Genomic DNA, 25599 nt, shown 5'->3' with positions numbered 1-25599 from the left:
ACGAGACATTTTATGTATAGTCAAACACAAATAGAAACAATTAAATCCTAGTAAAGAGCATCTGGAGTAACATAGTGGTAAAAGACTGACCTGACTGAATGAAACTTTTGAAGGTCACTCATTAGGCCCACCTCCACAAAGGTATATCAACATATGTTACTGCTGTGCGTGCGCACGTGTGAGATTTTTGGCTTAATTACACACTAAAAAAAAGTTTATTAATTTGTATTATTTTTTTTATGTTTTATCATGTTTTATACAAATACTTTAAAATGCAGTGCTTTAAAACATGTAACAAAGTTTGGGTGGTGGGGGCTGGACTAAATTATTGTCATTGGGGAAAAGTGATTTAATGTTTAAGTACAATGAGTTATGAGCTTGGTCATAGAACCAATTAAACTTTTAAGTCAAGGTATTGCTGTACGTGCAACTGTGATAAGGCACCAGATTATTATTTTTTTTAAGCACTGCATTCCCAGAAAGGGCCAAAGATGTTATGCAAGTCATTCTTAGCTTAAAGTATAGTATAACCTAGCTTCAATTTTACTCTGTAATGAACATCATATTTAATACTTATAATTACCATAAACAATTCCATTAATCAATCAATTAAAACTGGCAGATGACACAGATAGATGTTTCGCACAAAAAAATGTATAATAACGGGTGTCACTTTTTAATTGCTTACATTTTCTCCCACTTTTTTGAAGGTGACAAGGCCATTACTCTAAAGTCGCCACTTATCGCTGCCATCGCAGGAGGATTAATGGTCTCACTCGGGGCCGGTGAGAAATGTTTAAGTTGTCCTGATTATCAGTGCAAGAAAAAGAATCGTGGTTATTTGTCATTGTGTTAAGCAGTGAGAGAGACTAATCAGACAACCTCCAGAGTTAAGAACGTGATTAACCCTTTCGGCGACTGTCGTACAGACAGGGAGTCGCGGCTAAACCATCCATCAGCATTGCTGTTATGCTTGGAAAACCTGGAGTGTCGGTTGATATGATGAAAACATAAATCCCCAAAAGGCAGTGAACGGAAACTCGCAAAAGGTGCGTAAACTATTGCCTTATTGCAAACGAGACCAAAATATAACATAACCTGCTAGTCAAAGACACCATTAGAGAATAATCGCACATTCTTCTTCATGACAAATCCTCAAGATAGGAGCACTCCTAAAATACTGTATGCAATTTCACCAGGATATGCATGCTTGCAAAATCACAAACTTTTCCAGCATATTGAGGCCCTTAAAAGGCAATTCAATCTTCAGAAAAATACTTGATTATTTCGAGAGGACCTTCGCATGGGCTAGTCACAGGCACTAATAACCACCTTACAGTTATTGTACTACAACACAAAAGTCTCCCAACCTAATGTCAATGCTAAGCACTTCCTAATTTGAATCCAGTAATAAATTGTACTTACAGCAGGAATCAGAAGTTGCACTTCATTATAACCACATCAAATTACTATTGCTGCCATAGTGACATTTAATTCAATATATTTACTGTACATATATTGTCCTGTAGCAGTATATAGCAGTAATTTAACCAAACAAACTCAACACTACTATTAAACATCATCTAATAATGAGATAATTTGGGCAGTTGGCTAGCATTATCAGATTTATATAATACATTTATGTTAAAATGCTTTGGGACACATTTCACTTTTTTCAGTAATGTATTGACACTTCGCTCATTGGATAAGACAGGTCACATGTTCTACTGCCATTTCGACAAATAAGATTCCTTTCACTATAAAAGGGCAACGTGAAGACTTTTAGTTTGTTTTTAACTGCAATCACCAGATGCAATAGCAGCTGCACAACCCATTTAACACATTTGTGTCATGAAGGAGATGACCCCCCCCCCCTTACTGGTCCCTAAGGCGTTTGGACTAGCCAGGCTGGCTACATTATTTTCCTTGTCTGTCACCTTTATAGTATCTGTTAAGACACACTGCGCTTATCTGTTGGTGGAAGGTTTTGTCTTCCTTTTTTGCCCATGAATGTTTTATATAGTGGAGGCAGAAAGATTGTTCTTTGCAATGAGAGCGGCCGGCGAAAGACAAATTGCTCAGGAACGTCTAAATGGCAGTCAATGATAAGTCATTGTAAGGCAAGTAAGTGACTTCCAATAGAGTGGCTAGGGAGACAGAGAATAATGGCAGAGCACAGGTGAAAAATAGATGTTTGGCTTGGTGTAATTACTCCATTAGGGGGCTCTCTGTTAATCTGGTGCCGCTGAGGCAAGTGTTTTTCCAGCAATTGGGGGGCGGGGCTGGTGACGTGAAAATTAATGCGGCCGTGGTACCCAATCGCAACACGTACTATGAAGAGTTTACTAGGGGAAGCTACAGGGGAGCATCCAAAGTCCAACCAGGACAGTACATTCCTTGATGCTGGTTGAGACAAAACTGACGAACATATTGTACAGGCAAACATACCCTTCATACAAATATAGAGACATCAAGCATGGTGCAATAAATGAAGCAAACCACTCCCGTTCCAAAGAAATAAAAGTCAAAACATACTTGGGGTGAGTTGAATCCTTCATAAGGTGAACAGTTGTGACACTCGTTGGCTTCCAAGTCGAGATGTTCTCATTTCAAAAGGCATGTTGCCAACTGGAAATAAAGTGAATCAATATGTTCCAAAGTCAGCTTGAAAACGGCACATAACCAAACTCAGAAAACAGGTGAGCCATGATTGGTTGTTACCTGAGCCCTGAGCAACTGTGATGTCATTTCCAGTCGCCAGCAAGTAGTTAAATGGAGAAATGAGCCAAATGAGATGGAGAAAAACAAGTGGATGTTGCTGCTTTATTGCAAAAATAAAAAATCATCCTTTTTTCTCTCCTCTCATACGCTGTCTGTGGTCATGTCGACTGTATAGTGTATTTAGAAGGGTTCCCTGAATTAACTTTATAGGGTCTTTTATATTCTGTATACTTTATTGTATTGCTCATATTGTAGTGAGAAGTCAAGCACCACTCCCCACTCTGTGGTTATTATACGTTTGACAAAAAAAGCAAATACAAAGTAAAACTTATTAAGGTCCTTTAGAGCCCTCGTGAGATTCGATTTGAAATTATCTCTTTGTTTGGCTTTGATCGTTGAACTCCAAACTACAACCTTCAAGGTGTTCATTAATTACCTGTGATATCGTCCCATGCGACATGTGGTGTGTGTGGACAGTGCTTCAACTTCTTGTGTCTCAGGTACCGCAATCCTGATGAAGAAGAAAAAACTGGGTTAGACCAGAAAAAGGGGGACACGAGTGAAAAACAACAACAACAAAAACACCCACACTCCTGATTTCCACACAATTTTTCCAACATTTGGTGTTTGCTTCTTCCGCCTGAAGCTATCTAGACAAAAGCAGGAGGGGGGAAAAAATGCTCCAATATGTTCTTATGCGTTTACTCTGACCACACAAGCTGTTTTCTCCAGTTAACTTTTAAAACAGTGCTACGAGCGCTGCCCACAGCTTTATCGCCCGAGCTCAGACTGACCTCATCCTCACCTTTTCGCGCTAGTTCCCATCTGTTTGGGTCCCACCCTACAATCCATCCCAGTTGGCTGTAGGCCCATAATCACTGCGATGGACTTTTTCAACGGAACCCCCGAACAAAACCCTGCAGCCAGGAGATGAAGACTTAAATGTGTGTGTGAGTGTGTTCCGAGAAAGCTCAGCTCTCGCACCTCCAAGTTTTCTTGGACACCCGTCAGGATTGGAGAGTGTAGACAATGTACAGACATTACCATTGTTTTTACTCCATTTTGGTTAATAACAACAATTGGTAACAACAATAATAATAGAATGATTCTATTTACATGCTTATTCATGGAATTAAACTACAAAATGTATACACAACTGATATGTCTATGTATAATACCGGTACTCTTCTCGAGGCTTAAATTGCGGATTTCAATTTGACCACTTTAATTTAAAAAATATATATTTGTAGTATGTATTGTACATTTTAATTTTGAGGGTAACAGGACAGTTACACTGGCAGGCAGGTATACTGGCATGGTTTCATGACATTTTGCTAAACTGAAATTCATAACACTTAATAATTATGGTTGTGACTGTAGCGTGCATGCATACTACAGATGGGTTTAATTTATGTGCACTGCTTTTATTGGTAGTAATTATATTTTGAAAAGTGTTTATAGGAAGCAACAGTGTAACCACCACAAACATTTACTCATGTGTAATAAATAAAGTTGGATTCTGCGGTTGTGTTCAAAACTGTGAGGAATGAGGAACAGAAACCTGACCACTTTCATCTCGATGAGTACCAAAAAGACTGGTTGTTAGAAAAAAAAACAAACAGAATTACTCCTAGAATTTCCACCAATCTGATCGGATAGATCGAAGTGGCTGTTATTTTGCATTTCATGTGATTGGGTGTAAAACCATGGTTTGCCGAATCATTACAGCCAACACAATCTGGTTTACTTGGGGGACGTTGTTAGAGCTGTCGTTTAGTCCGAAAGTCGGTCTATTTTTAACCTTGTTTTTGTTTTTTAGCTGCGAGTCTTGTGAGCGGACAGCCTTTGCGCTGGTAGGCGGAAGTTCCGCCTCCGCAGCTTCCACCATCCAATCACAAAGTAATAGTGTTGACATTATATGAGAGATTATACAGGAAACAAGTGTCTTAAATATGTATTTTTCCATTTTGTGATCGGATCTAATCTGTGATCTTCTTCTTTATTTTTTTACTCTCTGATCGCACCCAAAAATGTTGATCGCGTAAAGTCTCATTGCTCCTTTCTTTCACCGTTCTTTCAATTTCACAGGGCTGTGATCTGAATATCAGAAGAATAAAGTTGGAATTTAAAAATACTTAATTAAGATGAAAAGAAAACCTATTTGGAGGATTGAAGTAATTCTACAAAAAAAAGGTCATTTTAAAAGTCATGAAGAGTCTCGAGGAGGCTAGCTCGAGATGCTAATGTAACAGTTGACCGCTTCACTCATTGCTCTGCATGTCAAACATCACAAATAGATAGACTTAAACTAGCGTGGCAACCTAGGATTCAGGTTCCGTGATAAGAGAGATAAAATATGGGAACCCCTACCTCTTCAACCATGATCATTTTCACCAGTGTCAGACCTGAGGTTCTCAACTTTTTGGGTGCAGGGACACCTTAAAGGGGAGAATTTTTTTGCAAGGACTACTTCATAATACGTGTAACACTAAATGCTATGGGAGTGAACATATTGCCTGGTATAAATAAATTATTTATTATTATTATATTCAAAAAAGTCCAAATGTTACAATAAAGTAATTCTAAAATTTCTTTGAATAAAGTAAGCACAGTAATTTATTAATTTTATAAGACAAAGTTGTAATATAATATAAACTTCAACACAAGAATAAAGTAATTTTAGCAAGTGAATATCAAAAGTGCAACTTTTTTCTTGTTATATTACGCCTTTTATATAATGTAAATGACACATTTACTCTACAAATAATAATAATAATAAAAAAAACTATAATTCAAATTTTAATCACAATCATATCACACCTTTTAATCGGCTCAGAGCTAAGGTATGGATGGAGGAGTAATTGATTTAGCGTGTTTGATGTTTGTCTCATTGACGTGCTGGGAAGAATACGTTGTACCGACTCACAAACTATGGCTTGCAGACTGCAAGGGACCCCAGTTCGAGAGCCACCGCGTTAAAGACTTTCACATAATCCACCATTTTGGCACAAGGCAGTCTCGTCTGTACCTAATGCTGTGGCCAGTAAGAGTACCACTGCGCGGCCTTCCTTTGCTTTAAATTGCTGATCCAAATCCTCGCAGCAGCTCATTAGAGGAGTAAGCTGACCTTCAACCGGACGAGCTATTAGCAGGCAAAGGCGTACAGGTCTCACACAAAGCCGTCAAACGAGAGTGGGTGGAGGAAGGGGACGTGAAGGGGACGTGGTGTGTACACAATGCGTCCAGCTGGACTATTTTCACCGCCCAAAACGTTAGAGGTTCTAACTAGACGAGTTCCGAGGTGACGTGAGCCCTGCGAACCGTTGGAAAAGGGACAATTTTGGGGTCACGCTCTTGTTTTCTGTGTGTTTAATTTCCTATCGATGGTGACACGGACCGTGGCGTGAACCTATACCTGTGGTATCATCCTGCTAAAAGTCTGGCTTCTCTCAACCCCCCCCCCCCCCACACACCCTACCCCACCCCTCCGTCTACACACACACACACATACACAGTCGTCACTGACACCCAGGCCCAAAGCGAGTTTATTGGCCATCCAACTCAGGAAAAGGGAAACATGGAAGTGGCGGCCTGCAGCGCCCCCAAGTGTATAATGGCCGAACTGGCACTGGGTGATAACTCAGTAAATGAGATTGACAATGACTGAAAATGTGATTCATTTCAGTAGTTTAGTGAAACTCATGCAGATTTACAGAGTAAAATATTTTTCTTTATTATTATTTTTAAATATAATTGATTATTATAACTTAAGCTACATTAAAAACAAATTCATAAAAAATATTATTAATATAGGAAATGGGAAGGAATTGTTTTTATGAAAAGTATTATCCAGTTCAAAGTTTTAAAATGTATATGTCAATATATATAATAATATTTATATAAATAAAAAAAGATGACATGATGAAAATAAATACTTTTACTAAAGAATATGTATTCTGTTCATCATTTTCTACCAGGATTTCATCAGTCCGAAAAAAGTGTTGCCTTCATTTTCTTCAATAAAAATAATTGTATTCTTTATTTAAAATAGCTATTTATTTACATATAGCAAGTCATTAATTCACTATTTCAGGTCAAGTGAGTTGTAACATTTCACTATCCTGAATCCCTCTCTTCACTAATCCTTAGTGTGAAATACAACACTAGCCAGTATTAAAGCGCAGTTAAAGATGTATTTGGTAATAGCTCAATCCAATAGATACAATGTATAAAACACAGTGTATTTTGAGTGTGTACTATATAGGAAAACCTGGTTTAAAGACCTGCATGTGAAATTTCCTGGAAGTGAGATCGCCATTTTAATTTGCAGGTTAATACATGCAGAAAGGTTTTTTAGTTTAGTTTTTTTCCGGTTACTATGAAGCTACATGCTGCACTTTCACCTGAGCTCAAAAGTTTGCTACAATGGCATTTTTGCTCAGCACAAACAAAGTTCACAGTGGCACCAAATTCTCAGGGAACCCGTTGCATCACAAGCATCACTCTTCCCTTCATCTGATGCTAATGTAGAACAAAAAAAGAGAGCAAAAGAGATATCTGGCTTTAAAGACATGGCCGTCTGCTGCGCTCGGCGTTTGAAGCCGTAAATGTGACATAAGACTTCAAGAGGAAACCCCAAGACTGGCGGTTTAAAGATGAGTGCGAGGCAGCCACGGCAACACGGTTCGTCTCCATCCAGAGGGATATTCTGCGGCCAAGCTTGATTATTGGAGATGAAGGACAGCCTGAGAGGATGTGGGATTGTTAAACCCTTGAATCCTTTCAACAAAGCCCTCCTATAACAATCTTCTCTCCGCCGTCGCTGCATTTATTGTGTGCACCATTGAGTTTTCTCTCTTTTCTCTCTCCCGTGGTCACATTCAGGTAGAATAACAGGCGGGGGGGGTATATCGTTTTTGGCATTCAGTGGTGAAATGTAGGTATTTTATTTATCATCAATTACGCGTGTATTGTTTGTTTTGAAAACCAAACAGACCTTGAATGACTAAAGGGAAAAAGTGTTGGCTGCATTTCACAGGCTCATCCTCGGCACCAACTAATCACGACGCCGTGCTGCATATGTAGACGCCACTTCAACCGTCATTAGTATTATGCGAAACCCTGGCTGCGGACTCAAAACCTCTGCTCCCCCCTTTTGCTATGAGAGGGCTGCGCTTCATTTAATGCCCTGTCCATTATTGCCAGCATATTTGAAAGGTGCTAAGCCTTGAAACGGTTCCCGTATTATTTTCGGGCCCGGCTGAATATTTCACGGCGGGAGGCAGAAAATGAGACCTTCCCTCAAGAGACTGCCTGCAGAGCATTCTACACGGTAAGGTCTCACACTGTGCAAAAACACATTTGAACAAACAATTATATATTTATCCGCAACGCTTTTGAGGTTCTGCTTTATTTTTCTCCTCGTGCTGCACCCGTTACAGGTAAAACAAGAAAAGCTATTCAATATTGAAGTGCGCCGCAACTAAAGCTTCCTCTGGCTAGCTCGTGGAGAGGCAAGATCAGTGTGCGGTGAGTAATCAGCGACCCTAAAATAAGGTGTTTTATCATCACCTCGGCGATGGGAGCATATTCCCGGGAAAGTGGAGATCCCTTCAAAGAGCAGTAGTGGGCTAAAAACAAGGACCTCGCAACATTGATTGCTGAATCACCTTGTACTGCCTTGAAATCAGATCTCAGTCTTGGGAGATTAGCCAGGAACGGTCTGTGGACTACTGCATGATTTAATAAACGTGTATAAACGTGTAGACAATTGTCTCATCTGTAACAAAGTTTTTTGTTTTTTTTTGGTATTCCTGCCTAGAGAGTTTGCTTTTAAAGCTGCTTTAGTAGAGGCTTTCTTACATGCTTACAGGCACATGAGTCTTTGGTTTGAGAAAAGTTCCTTAAGACAAAACTGGCAAACGTACACAGACATACCAGTAATAGAAGCAAATGTGAGCATTTTTTGGTTCTTACAATCAAAGTCAGCAAAACAAAACAAAAAAAAAAAGAGTCTGTTCTTTGTGTGCATGACCATATCTACAGAACATATAAGAGAAGCTTTAATGAGTTGAAGTTCACTTCCAAGCAATTGCCTAAAATTTAAAACATTCTAAAGTTAGTGAGCCAAACGTCTGCACTGGAAATGAAAGGGTTTTAAGGAACATACTGGAGCTATACAGTTATCAACCCTTAAAACTGCCTTCAGCACATATACTATAGGGCTGCAGAATATATCGAAAAAATATTGCTATTGCGATTTTGGCCCATGCAATATGCATATGGCAAAGACGTGCAATAAGTTCCATATGGAATTGTATGCTTTTATCTGAATTTGACCCATCAGACGCTAACTAAGATGTGCATCGCCATCCAATAGTTGAACATTATCGAGAGGAAAAAATTAACTAAGAATACATTGAGTTTGCTTGTTTGCCGCATGAAAAAATTTAATTCTTTCATTAGATAATAAAAATGTAATTTCTTTAGGTACATGTTAAATATCACAATAATATCGATATCGCTATATTCAGCAACTATTACGCATGTTTTCCCAATATCGTGCAGCCCTAATATACTATATACATTGTTTTTATGAATCACCATATTCCACATGCCAAACAATATTTCTTTTTATTCAGATGTGCACAGTTTTAAAATGTCATTTCCTGCTCAGCCCGTGATCTTATCGTTATTTTTCTTCCCCTCATTGACATTTTGAGTCAGCATTAATAATAAAATTATCAAACACCGGGGGGGAAAAAATGCCAACCCTTTGCAATTTAAGATTGACATATAGAAAATGATTCGATTCCATTCTCATAAAGCTGACGTAACGAGGCGATTTGCACCTAAAAGTAGATTTTACAGCAGCAAAAAAGTCAAACAACAAAGCTGCGCTTAATCATTGAAACTTCAGCCGGCGCTGACCTTTGGGAAGGATCTATATCTCCCTTTCCTGGAGGAAACGATGTGGATAGCGAGGCGCTTGTGTCCTTTGTGTTTTGTGAAGATATTGAGTGTTTGAAGTGTTAACACTGACACTAAGCCTTTGGGGTGAGCGGGCAAAGGGAACATGTCACACAATGGGACAGGACTTGGATCTTTGCTTCACCTCTACTGACCTCTCAGCACTCTCATTGGTTTTTCGGGGTTCCTCCAGTCAAGGCTACTTGGAGCTGACTGTCTGACTCCACTTTATCACCCCTATATGATAATGGAACCTCGAAATTCAAGTTGTCTATTCAATGATCCCTTTTTATACAATGTTAAAGGCCTCTCTCAGTTGACTTTTGGTACACTCAGGACTTCCTGCCAGTTAGTTGCAGGGCACATACACATAGACAACAACTACTGCTATGTAACACAAACGTGTACGCAAGTTCACAACCACGTACCGGTAGATTCAATCGCTTATTTTTAAGTTAACACTGTTGTCAAATCATAATTAATTACAGTCAATATTTGTATGAAAACCCCATCATGAATATATAGTGTTTAAATTAAAACAATAAGAAACAAATGCAAAATATAAGAGATGCACGATAATGCTATACTCAACCGATACCGATAAACCAATAATTTAGAAAGTGCCAATGTTGATAACTGATAAGAAAGCTGATAATTGTTTGCAAAATTAACTTTAATACAAATATACTTTTGAGTCCTACTATAAGGCTAACATGTACAAATACATTGAAACATTGTGTAAAGCACAATGAAACTGAATTTTATTGATATAATTTTGAGTTTGCCAAAACAAAACAGTCACGTTTTAAAAATGCAACAAAAAACTGCGAAGGTAACATGTTGGGAAGACACAGTAAAGAAAGCCCACATTGGCGACTGCCATGTTGCCATGATGCATCTTCTGTCAACACGAGGTCCGTTGTGCGCATTATGACGTCACAAATATGCGACACTACCATAGGAGAGGGGAGGGGTTGAGGAGTCGGGCACAACTTGAGCCACAACCACAACAGATGGACCAACGTGGCAAGTCTATTATCGGCGGACTTCTGTATTATCCGTTTGACGTTAAATCGGTCGATAATTGCCAATAATTATCGGCCAACGATATTATCGTGCATCCCTATAAAATATTGATTTTTATGCCAGGTCTGATGTGTGTGCAAAGTGTCATGCGTTTCCACCTGGTTTTAGACCCTAAACAACAGTATCAGTTTTCTATGTGAACAGCATACCGCCACTATATAACTTTTATGTTATCCATATTTAGATAAATTCCCAAGGGGTAGTTAAGTAGAAACTCAAAATAGGCCAAAAACTGCGACAAATTCCAAAATAAATTCAAAATGGCAGACTTCCTGTTTAGTTTAGCATATGGTTCCAAGACTTCTTTGTAGTTCGTTGGCTGTTACATATGCCGCCCATTTTTTGTAGATCTAGGGGAAACGCAAAATTGAGAATGCTAAACTAAGAAGGAATTTTGAAAGGCTAAATTTGGTGCCCTGCCTCCCCGATGTTGTTCCACGTGTTGAGATGGTGCAGTCCAAGTTCGAAGTCTATCAGGTTAACCCTCTACGTAAGGGGGCAAAAGTATAACCCTGTAATTGTGCAAAAATGGGCCAAAATGGTATATTCAAATACTCATAGCTCACTTCCTGTACACCTGTACATATTAGATTATGGCTTTTTGTTGTACATCCGAAGATGCTAGATGTGTCTCCCAATTTCCGTAGCGCTAGGTCAAACATACCGGAATAGGAATCCATAAAACCTCTGTGGGTGGCGCTACAGCACCATATTTGTTTTTGTACAACAAAAATTATAAAATTTTACATCTGGCCCGATGTGTGTGTTAAGTTTGGTGAGTTTTCGTTCTTGAATGTCAAAAGTGTGAATGTAGAGAATTATTATTATTATTATTAATAAAATCGTATTATTAATATAATTACATGTATTATAATAATTGTCAAAACAATTTAAATGATGGTAAAATTACAGCTTACTTGGTGGCCTATTAGGCATTCGCTGTCACGCAAATGACCTTTGTTAATGAATCTTTGGATTTTGGTTGACAATGTTTTTGTGTGATCTTCCCATGTTAATGCCTCCAGTAGCTTGGCTGACATACTCCATTGAGGCCACACATAAAACAGTGTGCCATCTGCACCTGGAGCATTGCTATCGGCTCACGGTCTCCCCCCACCCCTCTTTCTCTCTATGCCTGTACTCGGGCTTCCTCCTGCCTGACCTCTCTCTTCCCATTCCGGGCTACACAAGCCGAACCAAAGGCAGCTTTCAAGGGGGGGCTGTCTGCTCGTATCAAGTCAGGGGGCCTTTTCAGAATCGGTTCAGAGATCATAGCAAGTGGAAGTCATGGAAGAAGATGACCCTTTCCTCCAGGCTTGATCGGATCTTGGCCCAGTCAAAGCCGGCAGGGCTCGGGTCTCTGGACAGCTCCACCTCTGCGGGCTTTGACTCTCTGATAGCGGGAATGAAAGAGGGCACTGAGAGAGAGCAGCGGTTCCGATGTGTCAGGCTCAATGTCCTGGCCGTCTCGCAGAGCCAAGTGGGTAAAGCAAAGGACACCGCCAGCAGGCAGCAGGCCAGAACAAGACCCCTATATTGTGTGACATGTCATCTAATGGCTGTCGTTTTGCTTTAAATCTGTGCGTCGGAGATCGTCCGGGACAATGACATAGTTCATAAAGGGTAAGGAAAATAAACAACTCCGAGCCAACCAATGAACATACTGCTGGTAACAACAACAAAAATACAGACAACAACCTTTGCCTATTAGCACCAATTAGCATCTGTTGATGTCCTACAAACCTCTCTTATCGCCATTGGTAATTACTTGCAGATGTTTTTTGTTTACATGGTGAGAAAACAACGTCTCGCTTGGAAAGTTATTCCTTTTGGAGTTTGGCACCTATTTTTTGCAGCAGAAGAGTCAGATGGCAGACAAACCTTTGAACTTCGCTCACTGTAAACACGCATACATTGACACAGAGGGAGCCAGTTGCTTCTTGTTGACACGTGAGATTATTCACCATGCGTGTCTGACCCTCCTCTACTTGACTCAGGAGCCCCCACCCCATCCTTACTTGTCCCGCCACCTCCACAGATCCCAGCATTTATTAAGATTACGTATTTACTTTAAGTCTCTTTGCATAATGGTGAGCAGGTTCCCCCGGCTGGTACTGTGTCTTTCAAGTGATCGGCAAGGATGGGACTGAATTTTAAACGCGCCGCGCCTCGCCTCCAAGTTGACCTTGTGCAGAAAGCCCAGTGATCTCATTCTTTGCCGTGGCGCAAAGCTGCTGATTTCCTCTGTAGCGGCGTTGCTCGTATTGAAGAAAGGAGCCTTGTACGGCCCGCACATCACTGCGGGCTACTTCCACGGACTGGCTTTCTTTAAACAGAGCGGCTAGGCAGGGAAAAAGGCTCGATTCATAACGCTTTGATATGGAAATCTAGGTTAATTTCTCTCTCCAAAGGGAGTAATTTCCAGGATTATTATCCATCTTTGGCAGGTAGATGAGCGAGCACAGCCATTTCAGACTGAAAAGCGCCTCCAGTTATTCATTTGAAATGATAGGTAGAGAAACAAGACTACACCTACGGAACTAACTAAAATAGTGCGCATGAATATTATACACACTACGCCAAAAATATTAGAACAGTGAGGCCAGTGAAGTCCATCCAGTTGTGCTGGAGATTAGTGGTGCAAAAATAATTTTCATGGTGGGCCACATTGCAGCTCTGATTTTGATGAATGTGAAACCAATCCATGTATAATGCATAATTAACACAACTAATTGATAGAAAACTATTTTGGAAACCAAAAGTCAAGCAAAATAGTATTGTACTATTGGACGTTATTTTATAAAGGGATTTAGTTAAAAACAAATTGCTTGCAATATCTAAACATTACTAATAGTGAACACAATTTGCATTTGAGCCAAGTGGGCTAACTCCACTCATGTTATTTTTAAGTTAAGTATATGAGTAGAGAAAGATATTCAGCTAAATATTTGTCTAAATAAAGGTTTAGTTGCAATTTTTTACATAAAGCAGCCCTGCTTTAGTCCCTAATTGCACACAGGACTTCTCCTTATTCACAAATGCAACACTGGGCCAATATTCCAGAAAAAGAGCTTCAAAAATAGGTAGATGTTTCAGAAAGTAATGCTAAGCTTGGGTGCCACTGTACTTTGAAGCATAGAGAAGATGAAAATTCATTGAGAACCAATAAATTAATTTACCGCCCAGAAATTGTGTCGTAAGGGTGAGAACATGTGAGACAAATCTGCACTTCCTGTTTAGATCAGCCTATTAAAACAACAGCTTCTTACACACGGCAACATTTTTCCACCTTTATTCCAGGTCCTGTTCTGTATAAACAGCACCAACACAGAATCAGGCGGACAAAAACAATAGAATTAAACCTTAGCATTAGTATTAGCAGTAGCAGCATGTTCATCACTGCACGTAAACAACATAATGTGTAATTTATGTCAACCGTTTCAAAATACCATTAAAATGAGTGGTTTTTAGCTGTTGGTGCTGCATTCACACTTGCAAAAAGTATTTAAGACTTTTCTAAAAAGAGCCTTCACTTGCCAGTCATCATGCTGGTACCACTTTATCCATGTCTCTAAGTGCCTGAAAGCATTTATTAGAGTGACGCCCAACAGTTACTCTGATACTGTGCCTGTCAGTCTCAGGCAGTGCAGGGCTGTCCAATGCAACTCAGGCGGGTTATGAAGGTTAATATTGCCTAGCGCTCCAAATTCAAATGACGACAAGACGGGTTCATTGATGAATGACTGATAGTCGACCCCATATTTCACTTGTCATTGCGGCGGCTAATGCTTCCTCAGACAAGCGTTGTCAGGAGAGGTTTGCAGCTTAACCCTTGCTCGTATTCTCCTTGCCTCGCCGTCGGCGTCACAGCCGATGACTCAGCACGGCTCGTCGTCAAATGTGGTTAGGACGCCTCCACGGCATCAGTCGGAGCGTAGATTTTCTTTGAATGTGTATGTTTGTGCGCAGTATGATCAGTCCATTAATTCTGCTATCACAATGTTACAGTCCTAGCCAAGCCAAACTGATGAAGCCTACTCAGATGAGAGGCAAAACATCTTCTAAGACAGAGTAGTCTAGTTGCAATCGATTCAGTAAACTGAAATGATCTGTATGAATGAAAGTATCCAGAAGCATCCTGCTATCATCTTTTAACCTAATAATGTGGAGTTAAAGTTGCAATTTGTTTGGACATACGGCGCACAGAGCAAATAAAACCTTATAAATCACCAGTCGAGAACACATATTCTTCTGGAAAAAAATTTCAGTTGATTATTCAACAATTTTCATAGAAAATGTGATCAGCAATTGTGAGGTGGTTTAGTTTGGTATTGAAATATTTTGATTTTTCTTTGACATTTCCCCTTAAAGGGGAAGTCAACAGCCCCAAAAATTTATAGTGTTGTATATGTTTGATGTATTATCTATTTTAATGTACTTGTCAATCAATTTTACTTGTTTATAACACCCCAAAAATATTATGTTTTCCATACAACGCTGACATTCATTGCACATTTCCTATTAACCTTGATCAGTGGGTTAAAGAATATGTTTTTACATACCGTATCTACTGTATCTGTGGCGCTGCCTGGTGGACAACACATTTTTTCTAGGGTTCCCTAGTTGTACCTTGTGTTTTTGCAATCGTTTCTGCTGCTGCTGGTCGCATTGCTGCTCTTGCGCTTTGTACAGTACTTCCGCAAGCAACATTACGTTGACCAATAAGATGAGCGGATTCTGTATCGTCATACTCGGAATGAATGTGTTGTTAGCTAATGGTCACAGAGCAGAAGGTTCTTGGAACGTTACCGTAAGTTGTCACATAAAAGGCCTTGTTCATTCATTATTAATTCCACTGACATTTTATGGACTGTTTATGACTCTCACTGTATTATGGGACAAAATGCGTCCCTTGACAACTTAATACGGAACGCATACTTATAGTTCTAAATACGGGACGTTCCGATTCCGTATTTTAAGGGACGGTTAAACCCGAGTTAAGCAGTAAAATCTAGCAGTTTTTATCAGTATCAGAAGGCAGCCATTTTGTCACTTGCTGTCGAGTGAAAATTAAGTCACAGCTGCTCAGGCCTGAGGTAACAACCAATCACAGCTCAGTTTTAGAAAGCAAGTGAGCTGTGATTGGTTATTGCCTGAGCCCTGAGCAACTGTGATGGCAGCAAGTGGCAAAATGGCCGCCCCCTGAGATGGATAAAAATGGTTGGATTTTGCCGCAAAACTCATATTCCACAAATGTAATTTTAATCAGAATGTCGTGTTTAGTGAGGTCACATATAACATATTATTGCCAAGAAATGTTTAAGGTTGACTTCCACTTTAATCCGAGAGCTGGACAAAAGTGTTGCAAGACAATTTCAATCAATTCCTTGTTTTCAAAACCATAAAAAGATTGTTTGAGGTTTCACTAAAAAACCCAAGAGAAACACCAACTGTTCTACTTCCTGGGACTCTATAATGTCTTGTCTGTTAATAATGACCTTTAAAAGAGACATTTTAAGGCTATGATACATAGATCACCTTAGTAATGTCACATGCTATATTGTTAGATGGCCTTCAGATAGTAACCTCCTCAGGCCGAGCTGGATCCTCGATATGCCACCGCTTTGTTCAGGTCTCGATAGCTGCCTCATGCCCCTGGGTTTTGCTCTTTGTAGATTTCACTGATGAAACCTTGCGGTGATGAGGGCAATATGCCAGATGGGAGCACTTTGAGTGGTAAACGGAAGCGGGCACAATAATGACTTGCGTCATCTGTGGTTCAGTGGGCACAAAGTCGAAGGGCAAAACGATAGAAGAGGCATATTGCGATGTAAAAAGGGCACCTCAGTCAAAATGGATATTGCAATGATGTTGGGTTAGTTGTCCTTATTGTTTTTTATTATTATTTATTTTCCTAGAGGTAGATTACAATTGCCTCTCTAGTCATTTTGAAGCAATTTGATCCTCGAACAGGGAAAGTCACTTCTTCTCTACTCCAGCATGCTTCATCATATCTTGCTACTTGTGAATAAAATATACATCAAGCTTATATATGGAGTAAAACATCATAGCCTTCCTGCGTCTCAGTCGACATGCTCGTGTTCCGTCTTCCCAGCCTCAGCTCCACACAGCCATTAAGCACCATTACCGTGCAGGGCCATTTCATGGTCAGAGAGCATTTCAGTGTTGGCCCTCCCTGGGGCCACGGAATCAGCCAAGTGACTTCCAACCCTGCTCCAACAACAAATGTTTTACATTTTGTTGTGTTTTTCACTCCGCTTTTTCCCTTTAACATCTACTCACTGTGCACTTTGACTCATCAAGTGTAACTCTACTATACATGACTGATGCCAGTTCGGTAGCCGTATTGAACTACAACCCGCAAGGATGAGTAAACTCTGTTCCTACTGCCAGTTATACTTGATATTGCTACCTTACATAGTCAAAAAAAAGCCAAAAATAATTTACTGAGCATGCAACAGAGAATTGTTGATTATTGCTATGGGTCATCCCCACGTGTCCATGTATTCTTATGCGTAAATAATAATAATAATAATAATAATAATAATAATAATAATAATAATAATAATAATAATAATAATAATAATAAATTGAGACGCACTGGTGGCATAGTGACACGAAAAAAATACCGCCACATCGTGAGAACCCAAACATCTGGGTTTCCTCCGAAAGGAACTAAACCAAGTTGAAGTCAAGCTGCTCTGCAGAGTTTGTCCCCAAGAATGAAGCATCAGCATCCGAACACATGGAGGAGAAACCTGTTTGTGAACAAAGAGCAACGGCTTGTGGCATCAAGTCCAACAGAAGAGTTTTACTGTAGGCAACAAGCAGGTGTTGTGAGCAGTCCCCCCTTAAAGTGTCACTGCCACCATCAGTTTCGTCTCCAACATGATTTTAGCAAAGTTTTGATGCATAGTGTGAAAAAAACAAACTGATTGGCGTCAGAGGAAAATGACACCACCACTAGGAGACAGAAAGACCACCCGCTGTCAGTTTGTGCGCCAGCTGAATAGTCAAACGCTGACAGCCACCACAGATGCAGTCTTTACGCTACCTGAAGCCCCTTTGCACTACACAAAGCACAATAATTTGCACTTCTGTTGAGCTACAGATTTTATTAAATTAATAAATTAGCCAAGTGATTTGAAACCCTGCTCCAAGAAAATAAGTTTAGATTAGTCAAATTGACTGAGTCAAAATAGCTGTGAAACTCTTCTTTGCTTGTTTAAGATTGTATAATACAGTTGCAATCAAATGATGCCGAAATGTTAAATTTAGTGGTGTCAAAGTTAAAGCGATAACTAATGAATTAATCATGAAAAATTATCGCATTAATCATGAATTAACGCACGTTGATCGCACTATTAATTTTGACCACAGATGGTCCTTTATCTTGACAGCGGATGGTTACGTTAAAGATAACACAGGCTATGTTTGAGCAATAAACATAACTACACGCATTAAGGTAAAGCATTTAATAAGTGTTTGTGTATGACAGTCAGAATATTTGTTCATGTCAAAATATTGGGGTCATTTTTTTCCCATTTTAAATCATGCAAGTAACTAACAGATTAGAAAAAGAGGAGAATGAGCATATGCAGTGGACAAAAAGTTTTGAAGACGAAATCATAACAATAAATGACGAAAGAATTAACACATAACAGGTGCTCTTTAAATTTGGCAAGCAAAAAATGTTGATAAAAAGCCTTTTTAATTAAGCGTTAATCGTGATTAATCAAAATTTTAAGAAGGGATTAATCTGGTTTAGCAAATTTAAGCGTTTGACAGCTCTGATTAAAATTGTTATATTCTATTCAACTATGTTATAACTACACTTTTTTTTGCAAAATAGACTGATAAAAAAAAATAATAATAAAAAATATGAAAATGTTTGTAAAATGTATTTTGTTGGAACGGATTAACAACATTTCCATTCTTTGGAATGTGGAATGACAATTTCAGACTTCTTTTGAGTTACAAGTGTGGTCAAAGAACAAATTAAATTTGAATCTCAAGGCATCCCTGTGATTCATAAATTCATAGATGTGTCCCTTACTGCTGAGGCTCCTCCCCCTACTTATTCATAACTGCATAACAACTTGAACAAAAGAAATAAAGTGAGCTTGTCAGAATACGGCTCAATCAGGAAAGTAAGGAAGCGGCACATACATTTCATAAAGATGACACCACCAGTGGGAGAGAGACGGCGAGACCACCCACTGTCAAGTTGTGCACCACCTCAACAGTCAAGCGTTGACAACCACCACAGATGCACTCTTTACGCTATCTGATGCCCAATAATTTGCATTACTTCCAACTCCAGAAAAAACCCCAACTAATAATATTTCTCATAGATTTGCTACTTATTTCAATGTTTTTGTGAGATAAAACGGATTGCGCAGGTTGCTTATTAATTTGTGCCGTCACACCCGTCAGCTTGACGTTGTCGTTCAGTGCGGCGGGAATCCAAACATGCCGCTTCTGCCTCACGCTGCTGGCGGATGACACTCGGGGAGAGATCACTGGAGCTCAGTAGGAAGCTTCCTCTTAGCTGAACTACACAGCTGTTCAGCTCTCAAAACTTGACTGCTCGGCATATGTTGTGGAAAATCACTCCAGTGACAAATCTGCGCCTCAATTCAACACTGTCTTGGTAAAAATGTGATGGATTTCTTGTGGAATTAAGGATTCAAATGCTATCATCAAAATTATTTAAAAAAATTTAAAACATGAAATATTTCACGAGTAGTGAAACAATTTACAATTGTCATAGTGATGAGATAGTAAATTAATAAATTGATTGGTGGTGCACCAAAACTGACACTATGAATATTCTCAACACGCATAGGTTGACGAGGGGTATCAGCCGTCAGGCGATTACAATTTTTTATCATAATTAATCGCATCACTTTAGTCTAGTTAACTCACGATTAATCGCAAATTTTATATCTGTTCTCATGTACAATAAAATGTACAATAAAGTTTTCATACTCTTGTTAACATAAAAGTGTGGGGGGGAATAACTAATAGAAATATGGCTGCATATTTTCGTTATTGATAGTTATTTCATAATAATTCAAAAATGTAGTTAAATTAAAAAGTTACTGTAGTGTAAAAAACGAGTGTAATATTGATTTGTGGTGAGGTAATTTTTCTGCCACTAGATGGCATGATTGCATTTGTAAGACTTTGGTGACAGCTCAGAGCATTTTTCTTTTCAGATTAAGAGCGATCTAATCTTTAACATGAAATAACTTGTGAAATTCTGCACATTTAAAAAATAAATATCTGCATTATTATTATTACTGCAAACTTTTGACGTGTGTCTGTCTGCTGCGTTGCAACTGGAATTTCCAAGTAAGAGGCGATCATTAATCGCATGTTAATAAAATTTGTGGCATTAAAGGAACTTTAAATTAACTGAAAATTAACACACTTATTTTGACACCCTTACTGTTGACTAATGTTCCAGAGTGTTTTTATTTTATTTTTTATTTTTTCAAGTGGTCCGACCTAGCAGGACAACACAGCAGGCCTCAGGACAAACCTCCCTGTCTCCTGAGATGGAGAGACTGGCCAACTGTGTTGACTGATTGTTAGCATTAGTGGCTGTGAGTGTGATTAATATGCTTGCCCCCAACATTGCGCATGGAAAAAAAAAAGGGGTGTACAATATGACTGAAGTGGCATGGCCGCATTTCACACATTTTAAAGCAAAAAATGGCACAACGTGAATGTGGCTTAGGTGTTATTGCATTAATTCCTCCAGCCTGGTTGTGAGGGAGGACACTGTGGGCCTAATGAGCTGGTTGTGTGGGATGCTGTAAGTGCTGCCGAGGCGCTGGCATCTATTTTAGTGAGTTTTCGGGACGGTGGTAATTGCTGCAGTGTGAGGTTATTTTCTTCATTCACGCCTACAGCTGCAGACTTCCTGTCTGGATGGAGAGGTTACTGCACTACCACACTGCTTTCGCCAAACATTGACCAATAATTTGAGAAGTCACATCTCATTACAACCTCTTACTAGGCTGTCACCCTTTAAGTACTTGATGACACGAATGCCAAACCGCTTCTAATAAAAGTCAAGCTCATCATAGAGGATACTATTTTAATAAAACCATTAGGGGTGGGAATCTTTGAATGTCTCACAATTCGATTCGATTTCGATTTTTGGGTCAGCGATTCAATTCAGAATCGATTTTTGATTAAGAACGATTTTTGCTTCAGAATGATTTGATTGACAATGATATTTGCTTCAATCTATAGATGTGCAAGGAATTGTAATGATCTACTCCAGTCTGACTCGCTAATGCTAATTAGCGCGCTACCCGCAGCACTTTTATCACTCAAAAGAACGGCTCCACACTGCAAAAAAAACAACTTTTATTGGAATAACTTGATCATGACTTTTTCCTTCTACTCTCTAATGTGGCTACAACTTAACAGTGTATTAGACCGCATGGAACCAAACTGCCCCTAAGTGGCCAAATCGGGTACAACATGAACAGTGCTCCAAATACAGGCACACACAGAAAAGCAAAACAGTATAAAATATTTTAAATAAAATCACTTTTGGGACATTTAAAAATCGATTCTGAATCGTACTAAATGAGTATTGTGATTCTTATGAGAATCGATTTTTTTGCACACCCATAAAAAACATACATTTTTTTTTTTTCAAAGACTAGTATGAGCATGCTAGAACTCATACAAAGGCCCCAATTTTAGCATCTTGCAAATGGGACATTTTTAGTTTACAGGTATTTCAACAATCTTCACAAATACTGTATGATATACTATGAGCTCCAATACAAATATTTGACTAATTTACACGAGGAAAAAATGCAATGTGTGTTCTTACTCCTCGTTTGGTGCATTGCATTCAACATGAATAATAAGCAAAATAAGTAAAATTACAACCTCTCAATCACGCTCAGATCCAGTTCCTGCAAGTGATGGTGTACCTACTCGAGTGTCTTGTACAGTAAGATCACATCCACACAGTCGCTTATAATGGCTCTATAGTATTCCATTTACGTGCGGGTGTGGGGACATAAGATAGCGTAGCGATTAAGTGAGCAGCTCACTCAACATCTGTCAGAGGTTCATCTGTGTAGCAGAGATCCATGGATCGGGCACTCCCTCCGTGCCCCTATGGAAAAAGAGGCCTGCCAGAATGAGGAATGATAGCTAAAGCCCTTATTATTAGAATTAATTGTCTTTTAGTCATGCAGTGGAGCAAGAGTGCCAGGGTAAAGCAAGGAGGGGAATAATGAGGGCTCTGCAGCAGTCGTCATGTTTTCTTTTAAAAGGCAGCCCATCACAAAACAATCGCTGGGAACTTCTCGGCTCCATCAAGGTGATTTAGCTCAGTGACAAGTGGGAAGTCATGACGACGTGAAATGCGTTCTGTTAAGAGTAGCGATGAAAAATAAAAAAGATCACAGTGATTGCTTGTTCACTTCATTCACAATGACCTCCTTTCATACTACTTTCTGTTGTTTGAATTCTTAACAACTGACGTTAGGTTCAAACAATGAACACTTATGAAACATTTAAGATACTTTAAATATATTTTGCACCAAAACGTCAACAAGTACAGAGGGAGTCCTGTTTGCACCAGTCCCCTTCCCAACCTGAATTTTGAACCAATTCTTTACAGTACACAAATCACTAACCAATCACTAAGAGCTCTATTTTTCAAGATTTTGGAGCCTCATTTTACATAATTGGCAACTTTTTTCATACATTGAAGTTTTACTTGCTAAGACTCCTCTTTGTGGTGTGTCAAACTTATAAGAGATTTAAATTTCCATTTAGCCCTCAAAAGGTGAAGTTTTGAGTTTTTGACACATCATCATTCGCGCCTTCTGTTAAGTATCACAAAAAAATGGTTAAAATAAAATACAATAAATACAAATAAATAAGTAAATTAAATAAACAGAAAAATTAATTAAATTAAATCCATAATAATTGTTGCACATTATTTTAACTATATAAAACGTGATCACATGTCTGTGGCTTTGTGAAACCAGTTCAGAAATATAAATATGATAAATAATTAATTTAACTTGGACAAGACATTTAGTAACCTACATTTGTAACCGTGTAAAGTATGATGAGACCACCATAAACTGAAGACACCTTGCTCAATAAAATCCTAAATATAGACTCCACTTAAACCTTCACGCAAGTTACAGCTCAACAGACAGACCACAGTCACTTTCCCAGTAAATTTATACATAACTGGTAAATAACTCTATTGCCTTTAAATACATTGAAGAAGTGTGACGCAGCAAACACACAAGGCTGGGCTTCATGTCATAATAGCCTCATTTTCAATTGTTTAATTACTGGATCTTAGCAACCGAGGATGAATTTAGTGCATGTCTCCTGTCAATTGGTGCAATTAGTTTGCGTTGGCTTCAAGCAATACTAATCTGTGCTAGAGCAGACAAGCCCCTTCAATAACTTTCACAAACTTCCACAAACATGATGGAATATCTGTCAGCGGGGCGGCATTAACATTGTACATGATTAAGTGAGTATTAACAAAACTCGTCAAGCGGAAGATGTGTTTGCGTAAAGATGGCATTGAGCCGCGAGCCGCTATACTATTTATTATTATTATTATTGTTATTAGTATTATTATTATTAATTACAGTAATATCCTGCTATTCGAGGATAATAAGGGCCAAGCCCTGCCACAAATAGCAAAAATTGTAATAGGAATAGAAAATTTCCATTAATTTAATGCAATTTTACAAATTTTAAGGGAGGATACATTTGGGACCAAAAAGGGAGTTTTTCTTTATAATTGTTGTTATTATTATTTATCTATTTATTTATTTTCTTTACAGTAGACCGCCCACTATTCACAAGCGGATAGAAACCAGGCCGGAACATAAATAGCAAAAAATCTGTGTATAATTGACGCCCATTGAAATGTTTTGGGGAGGAAAAAAGTTTTTACGCATTATGATTATTTAATTAATCGAGCGATTAATCAAAAATCTGTGTCTTCTTATGTCAAATATTGGGATCAGCCTGAAAAAATCCATCTCAGTCAAGTTCTTCTTGAGGCACTGACTGTTTGGAAATATTTAAGTATAATATCACATTTTGAAGCTAGCCAGGGTACAGCAATTATTTCCAAGTTCTTTGTCATCCCTGCAGCATTTCTTCATACTTAGCAATTATACAGTAGTGATTGGTTCAAATCCCAATTTAAGCTTTGCTCTGACATATTGCCCACTCAATGTGCCGTACGTGCGTTTGCATTTTTTTCATGTGTATTTCTATGTTTGTTTGACTGTGCTTGTGTTTGTGTGCCGTTACTGTATGTGTTGTGTTCACGGTGGAGGTGGCTGGTGGCACTGTACCAAGTCGTCACGGATCTGGGGGATGAAATTTACCATTTCAAAAGACGCCTGTGTTTCTAAACTTTACACACGTACACGCAAACGTGCGTGCGCACACACAGTCGTATAATCACCCACCCACACGCCGCTTCCCCAGCTTGTCGACGTGCAACGTGGGCTGCAGAGGCTTGTGCGAACAGATGGGAGGAACCAGCATAAAATAAAGTTAAACTGGAACAGAATGACTATGCAAGTGGTGTGGCTGCCCTTTGTTTGCTAGGAAGGTGATCCTCAGCAGCTGGGGATGATGGAACGCATGATTAAAATTACCAGAGGGAATGATTAATATCTCCTTAAAGCCCACACTTCCAGCATATCAATCATCTCATTACAGTGAAAAGTTAATTGTGTGAGGGGAGGGTTGGGCCCCCTAAACCATGAAAAAGTAGCCCACCCCTCGACATGTTTACACACACAACAAAACTGTACTCCGCACTTAAGAAATGTTCAACAACTCCCTTGACCTCAGGTACGTAGTCACGAAACTGGATTTAAAAGACTGACAAACTGAGAATTTATTTGAAATTTATTATTTAGGAATGTTAAGATATATTTTTTCTTCCAGATTCCACCTTACATCCTGACACTTGCCTGACTCCTGCAGTCATAAAAGAGCATGCGAGGGCCACTAAAAATTACTAAAAATTCACCAGCGGCCAGGCCCCACGACCGTCATCCTGAGTCTATCATTATTTCAAGCCGAACCAAACTGTAATCATCACTGCGTCATCGTTATTTTAGCGATAGTCAATCGGCATAGAAAATGTACCAGTAGCATGCCTGACATAAGTTAACCCACCAAAGGACCCCATACTTGTCCATCAACATGCCTGACGTAAATTAGCACACCAAAGGATCCCATTACAGGGGTTTTCCTGGCTCAAATTGAGGCAGAGGTGGTATCATCCTGACAATGACGGGTGTCTTATTTTAAGGTATCGTACTCACGGCGGTGACGATACCATTATCGGCTGCCCTTCTGCGGCTGTTTTACGATCACGGACAAGAACCCTGCCACAGCTGTCCAACAAAATGCCTGACGTAAATTAGCACACCAAAGGATCCTATAGCTGTCCAACAAACATGCCTGACGTAAAATACACAAACTTAGCACTAACTAACAGCTTTAGTGACGATTCCAGTAACGGACGAAAACCCACTTCCGTCGGTACATAGTGTGTTAATTTTTTGAAGTTTCCGGACTGAATAGTGACGGAATGTCCACCTCTAAGTAACACAGCATGCCTTCTTATGCTGCATTTCTACATATTCTTGTGCCACAAACTACTTTATTCCGCATTGCTCATAATCTTGAATCATTGAAAGTTGGATAAGCTGTCGAGGATAAGCAGTACATATAATGGATGGACGGGTGGATGTG

General features: G+C 39.2%; 1 protein-coding gene across 11 annotated transcripts in view; it reads right to left on the bottom strand.

The window, feature by feature from the left end:
• LOC147175440 (uncharacterized) overlaps positions 1-25599 on the bottom strand; it is a 169245-nt gene that overhangs the window by 122246 nt on the left and 21400 nt on the right. For 7 of the 11 annotated variants that reach the window (XM_086073906.1, XM_086073901.1, XM_086073903.1 and 4 more), the window contains exon 4: positions 3158-3232. In XM_086073906.1, coding sequence (XP_085930032.1) covers positions 3158-3232 — 75 coding nt within the window. Of the gene's footprint in view, positions 1-2291; positions 2629-3157; positions 3233-25599 lie in introns of those variants that run through there. The other 4 variants (XR_015094606.1, XM_086073907.1, XM_086073908.1 and 1 more) reach the window with 2 other exon arrangements.

This window comes from Leptonotus elevatus, chromosome 4 (genome assembly GCF_054856555.1).
Source record: "Leptonotus elevatus isolate MCC_2025b chromosome 4, RoL_Lele_1.0, whole genome shotgun sequence".
Classification (NCBI taxonomy): Eukaryota; Metazoa; Chordata; class Actinopteri; order Syngnathiformes; family Syngnathidae; genus Leptonotus; species Leptonotus elevatus.
This window is presented reverse-complemented; position numbering and strand designations above follow the sequence as displayed.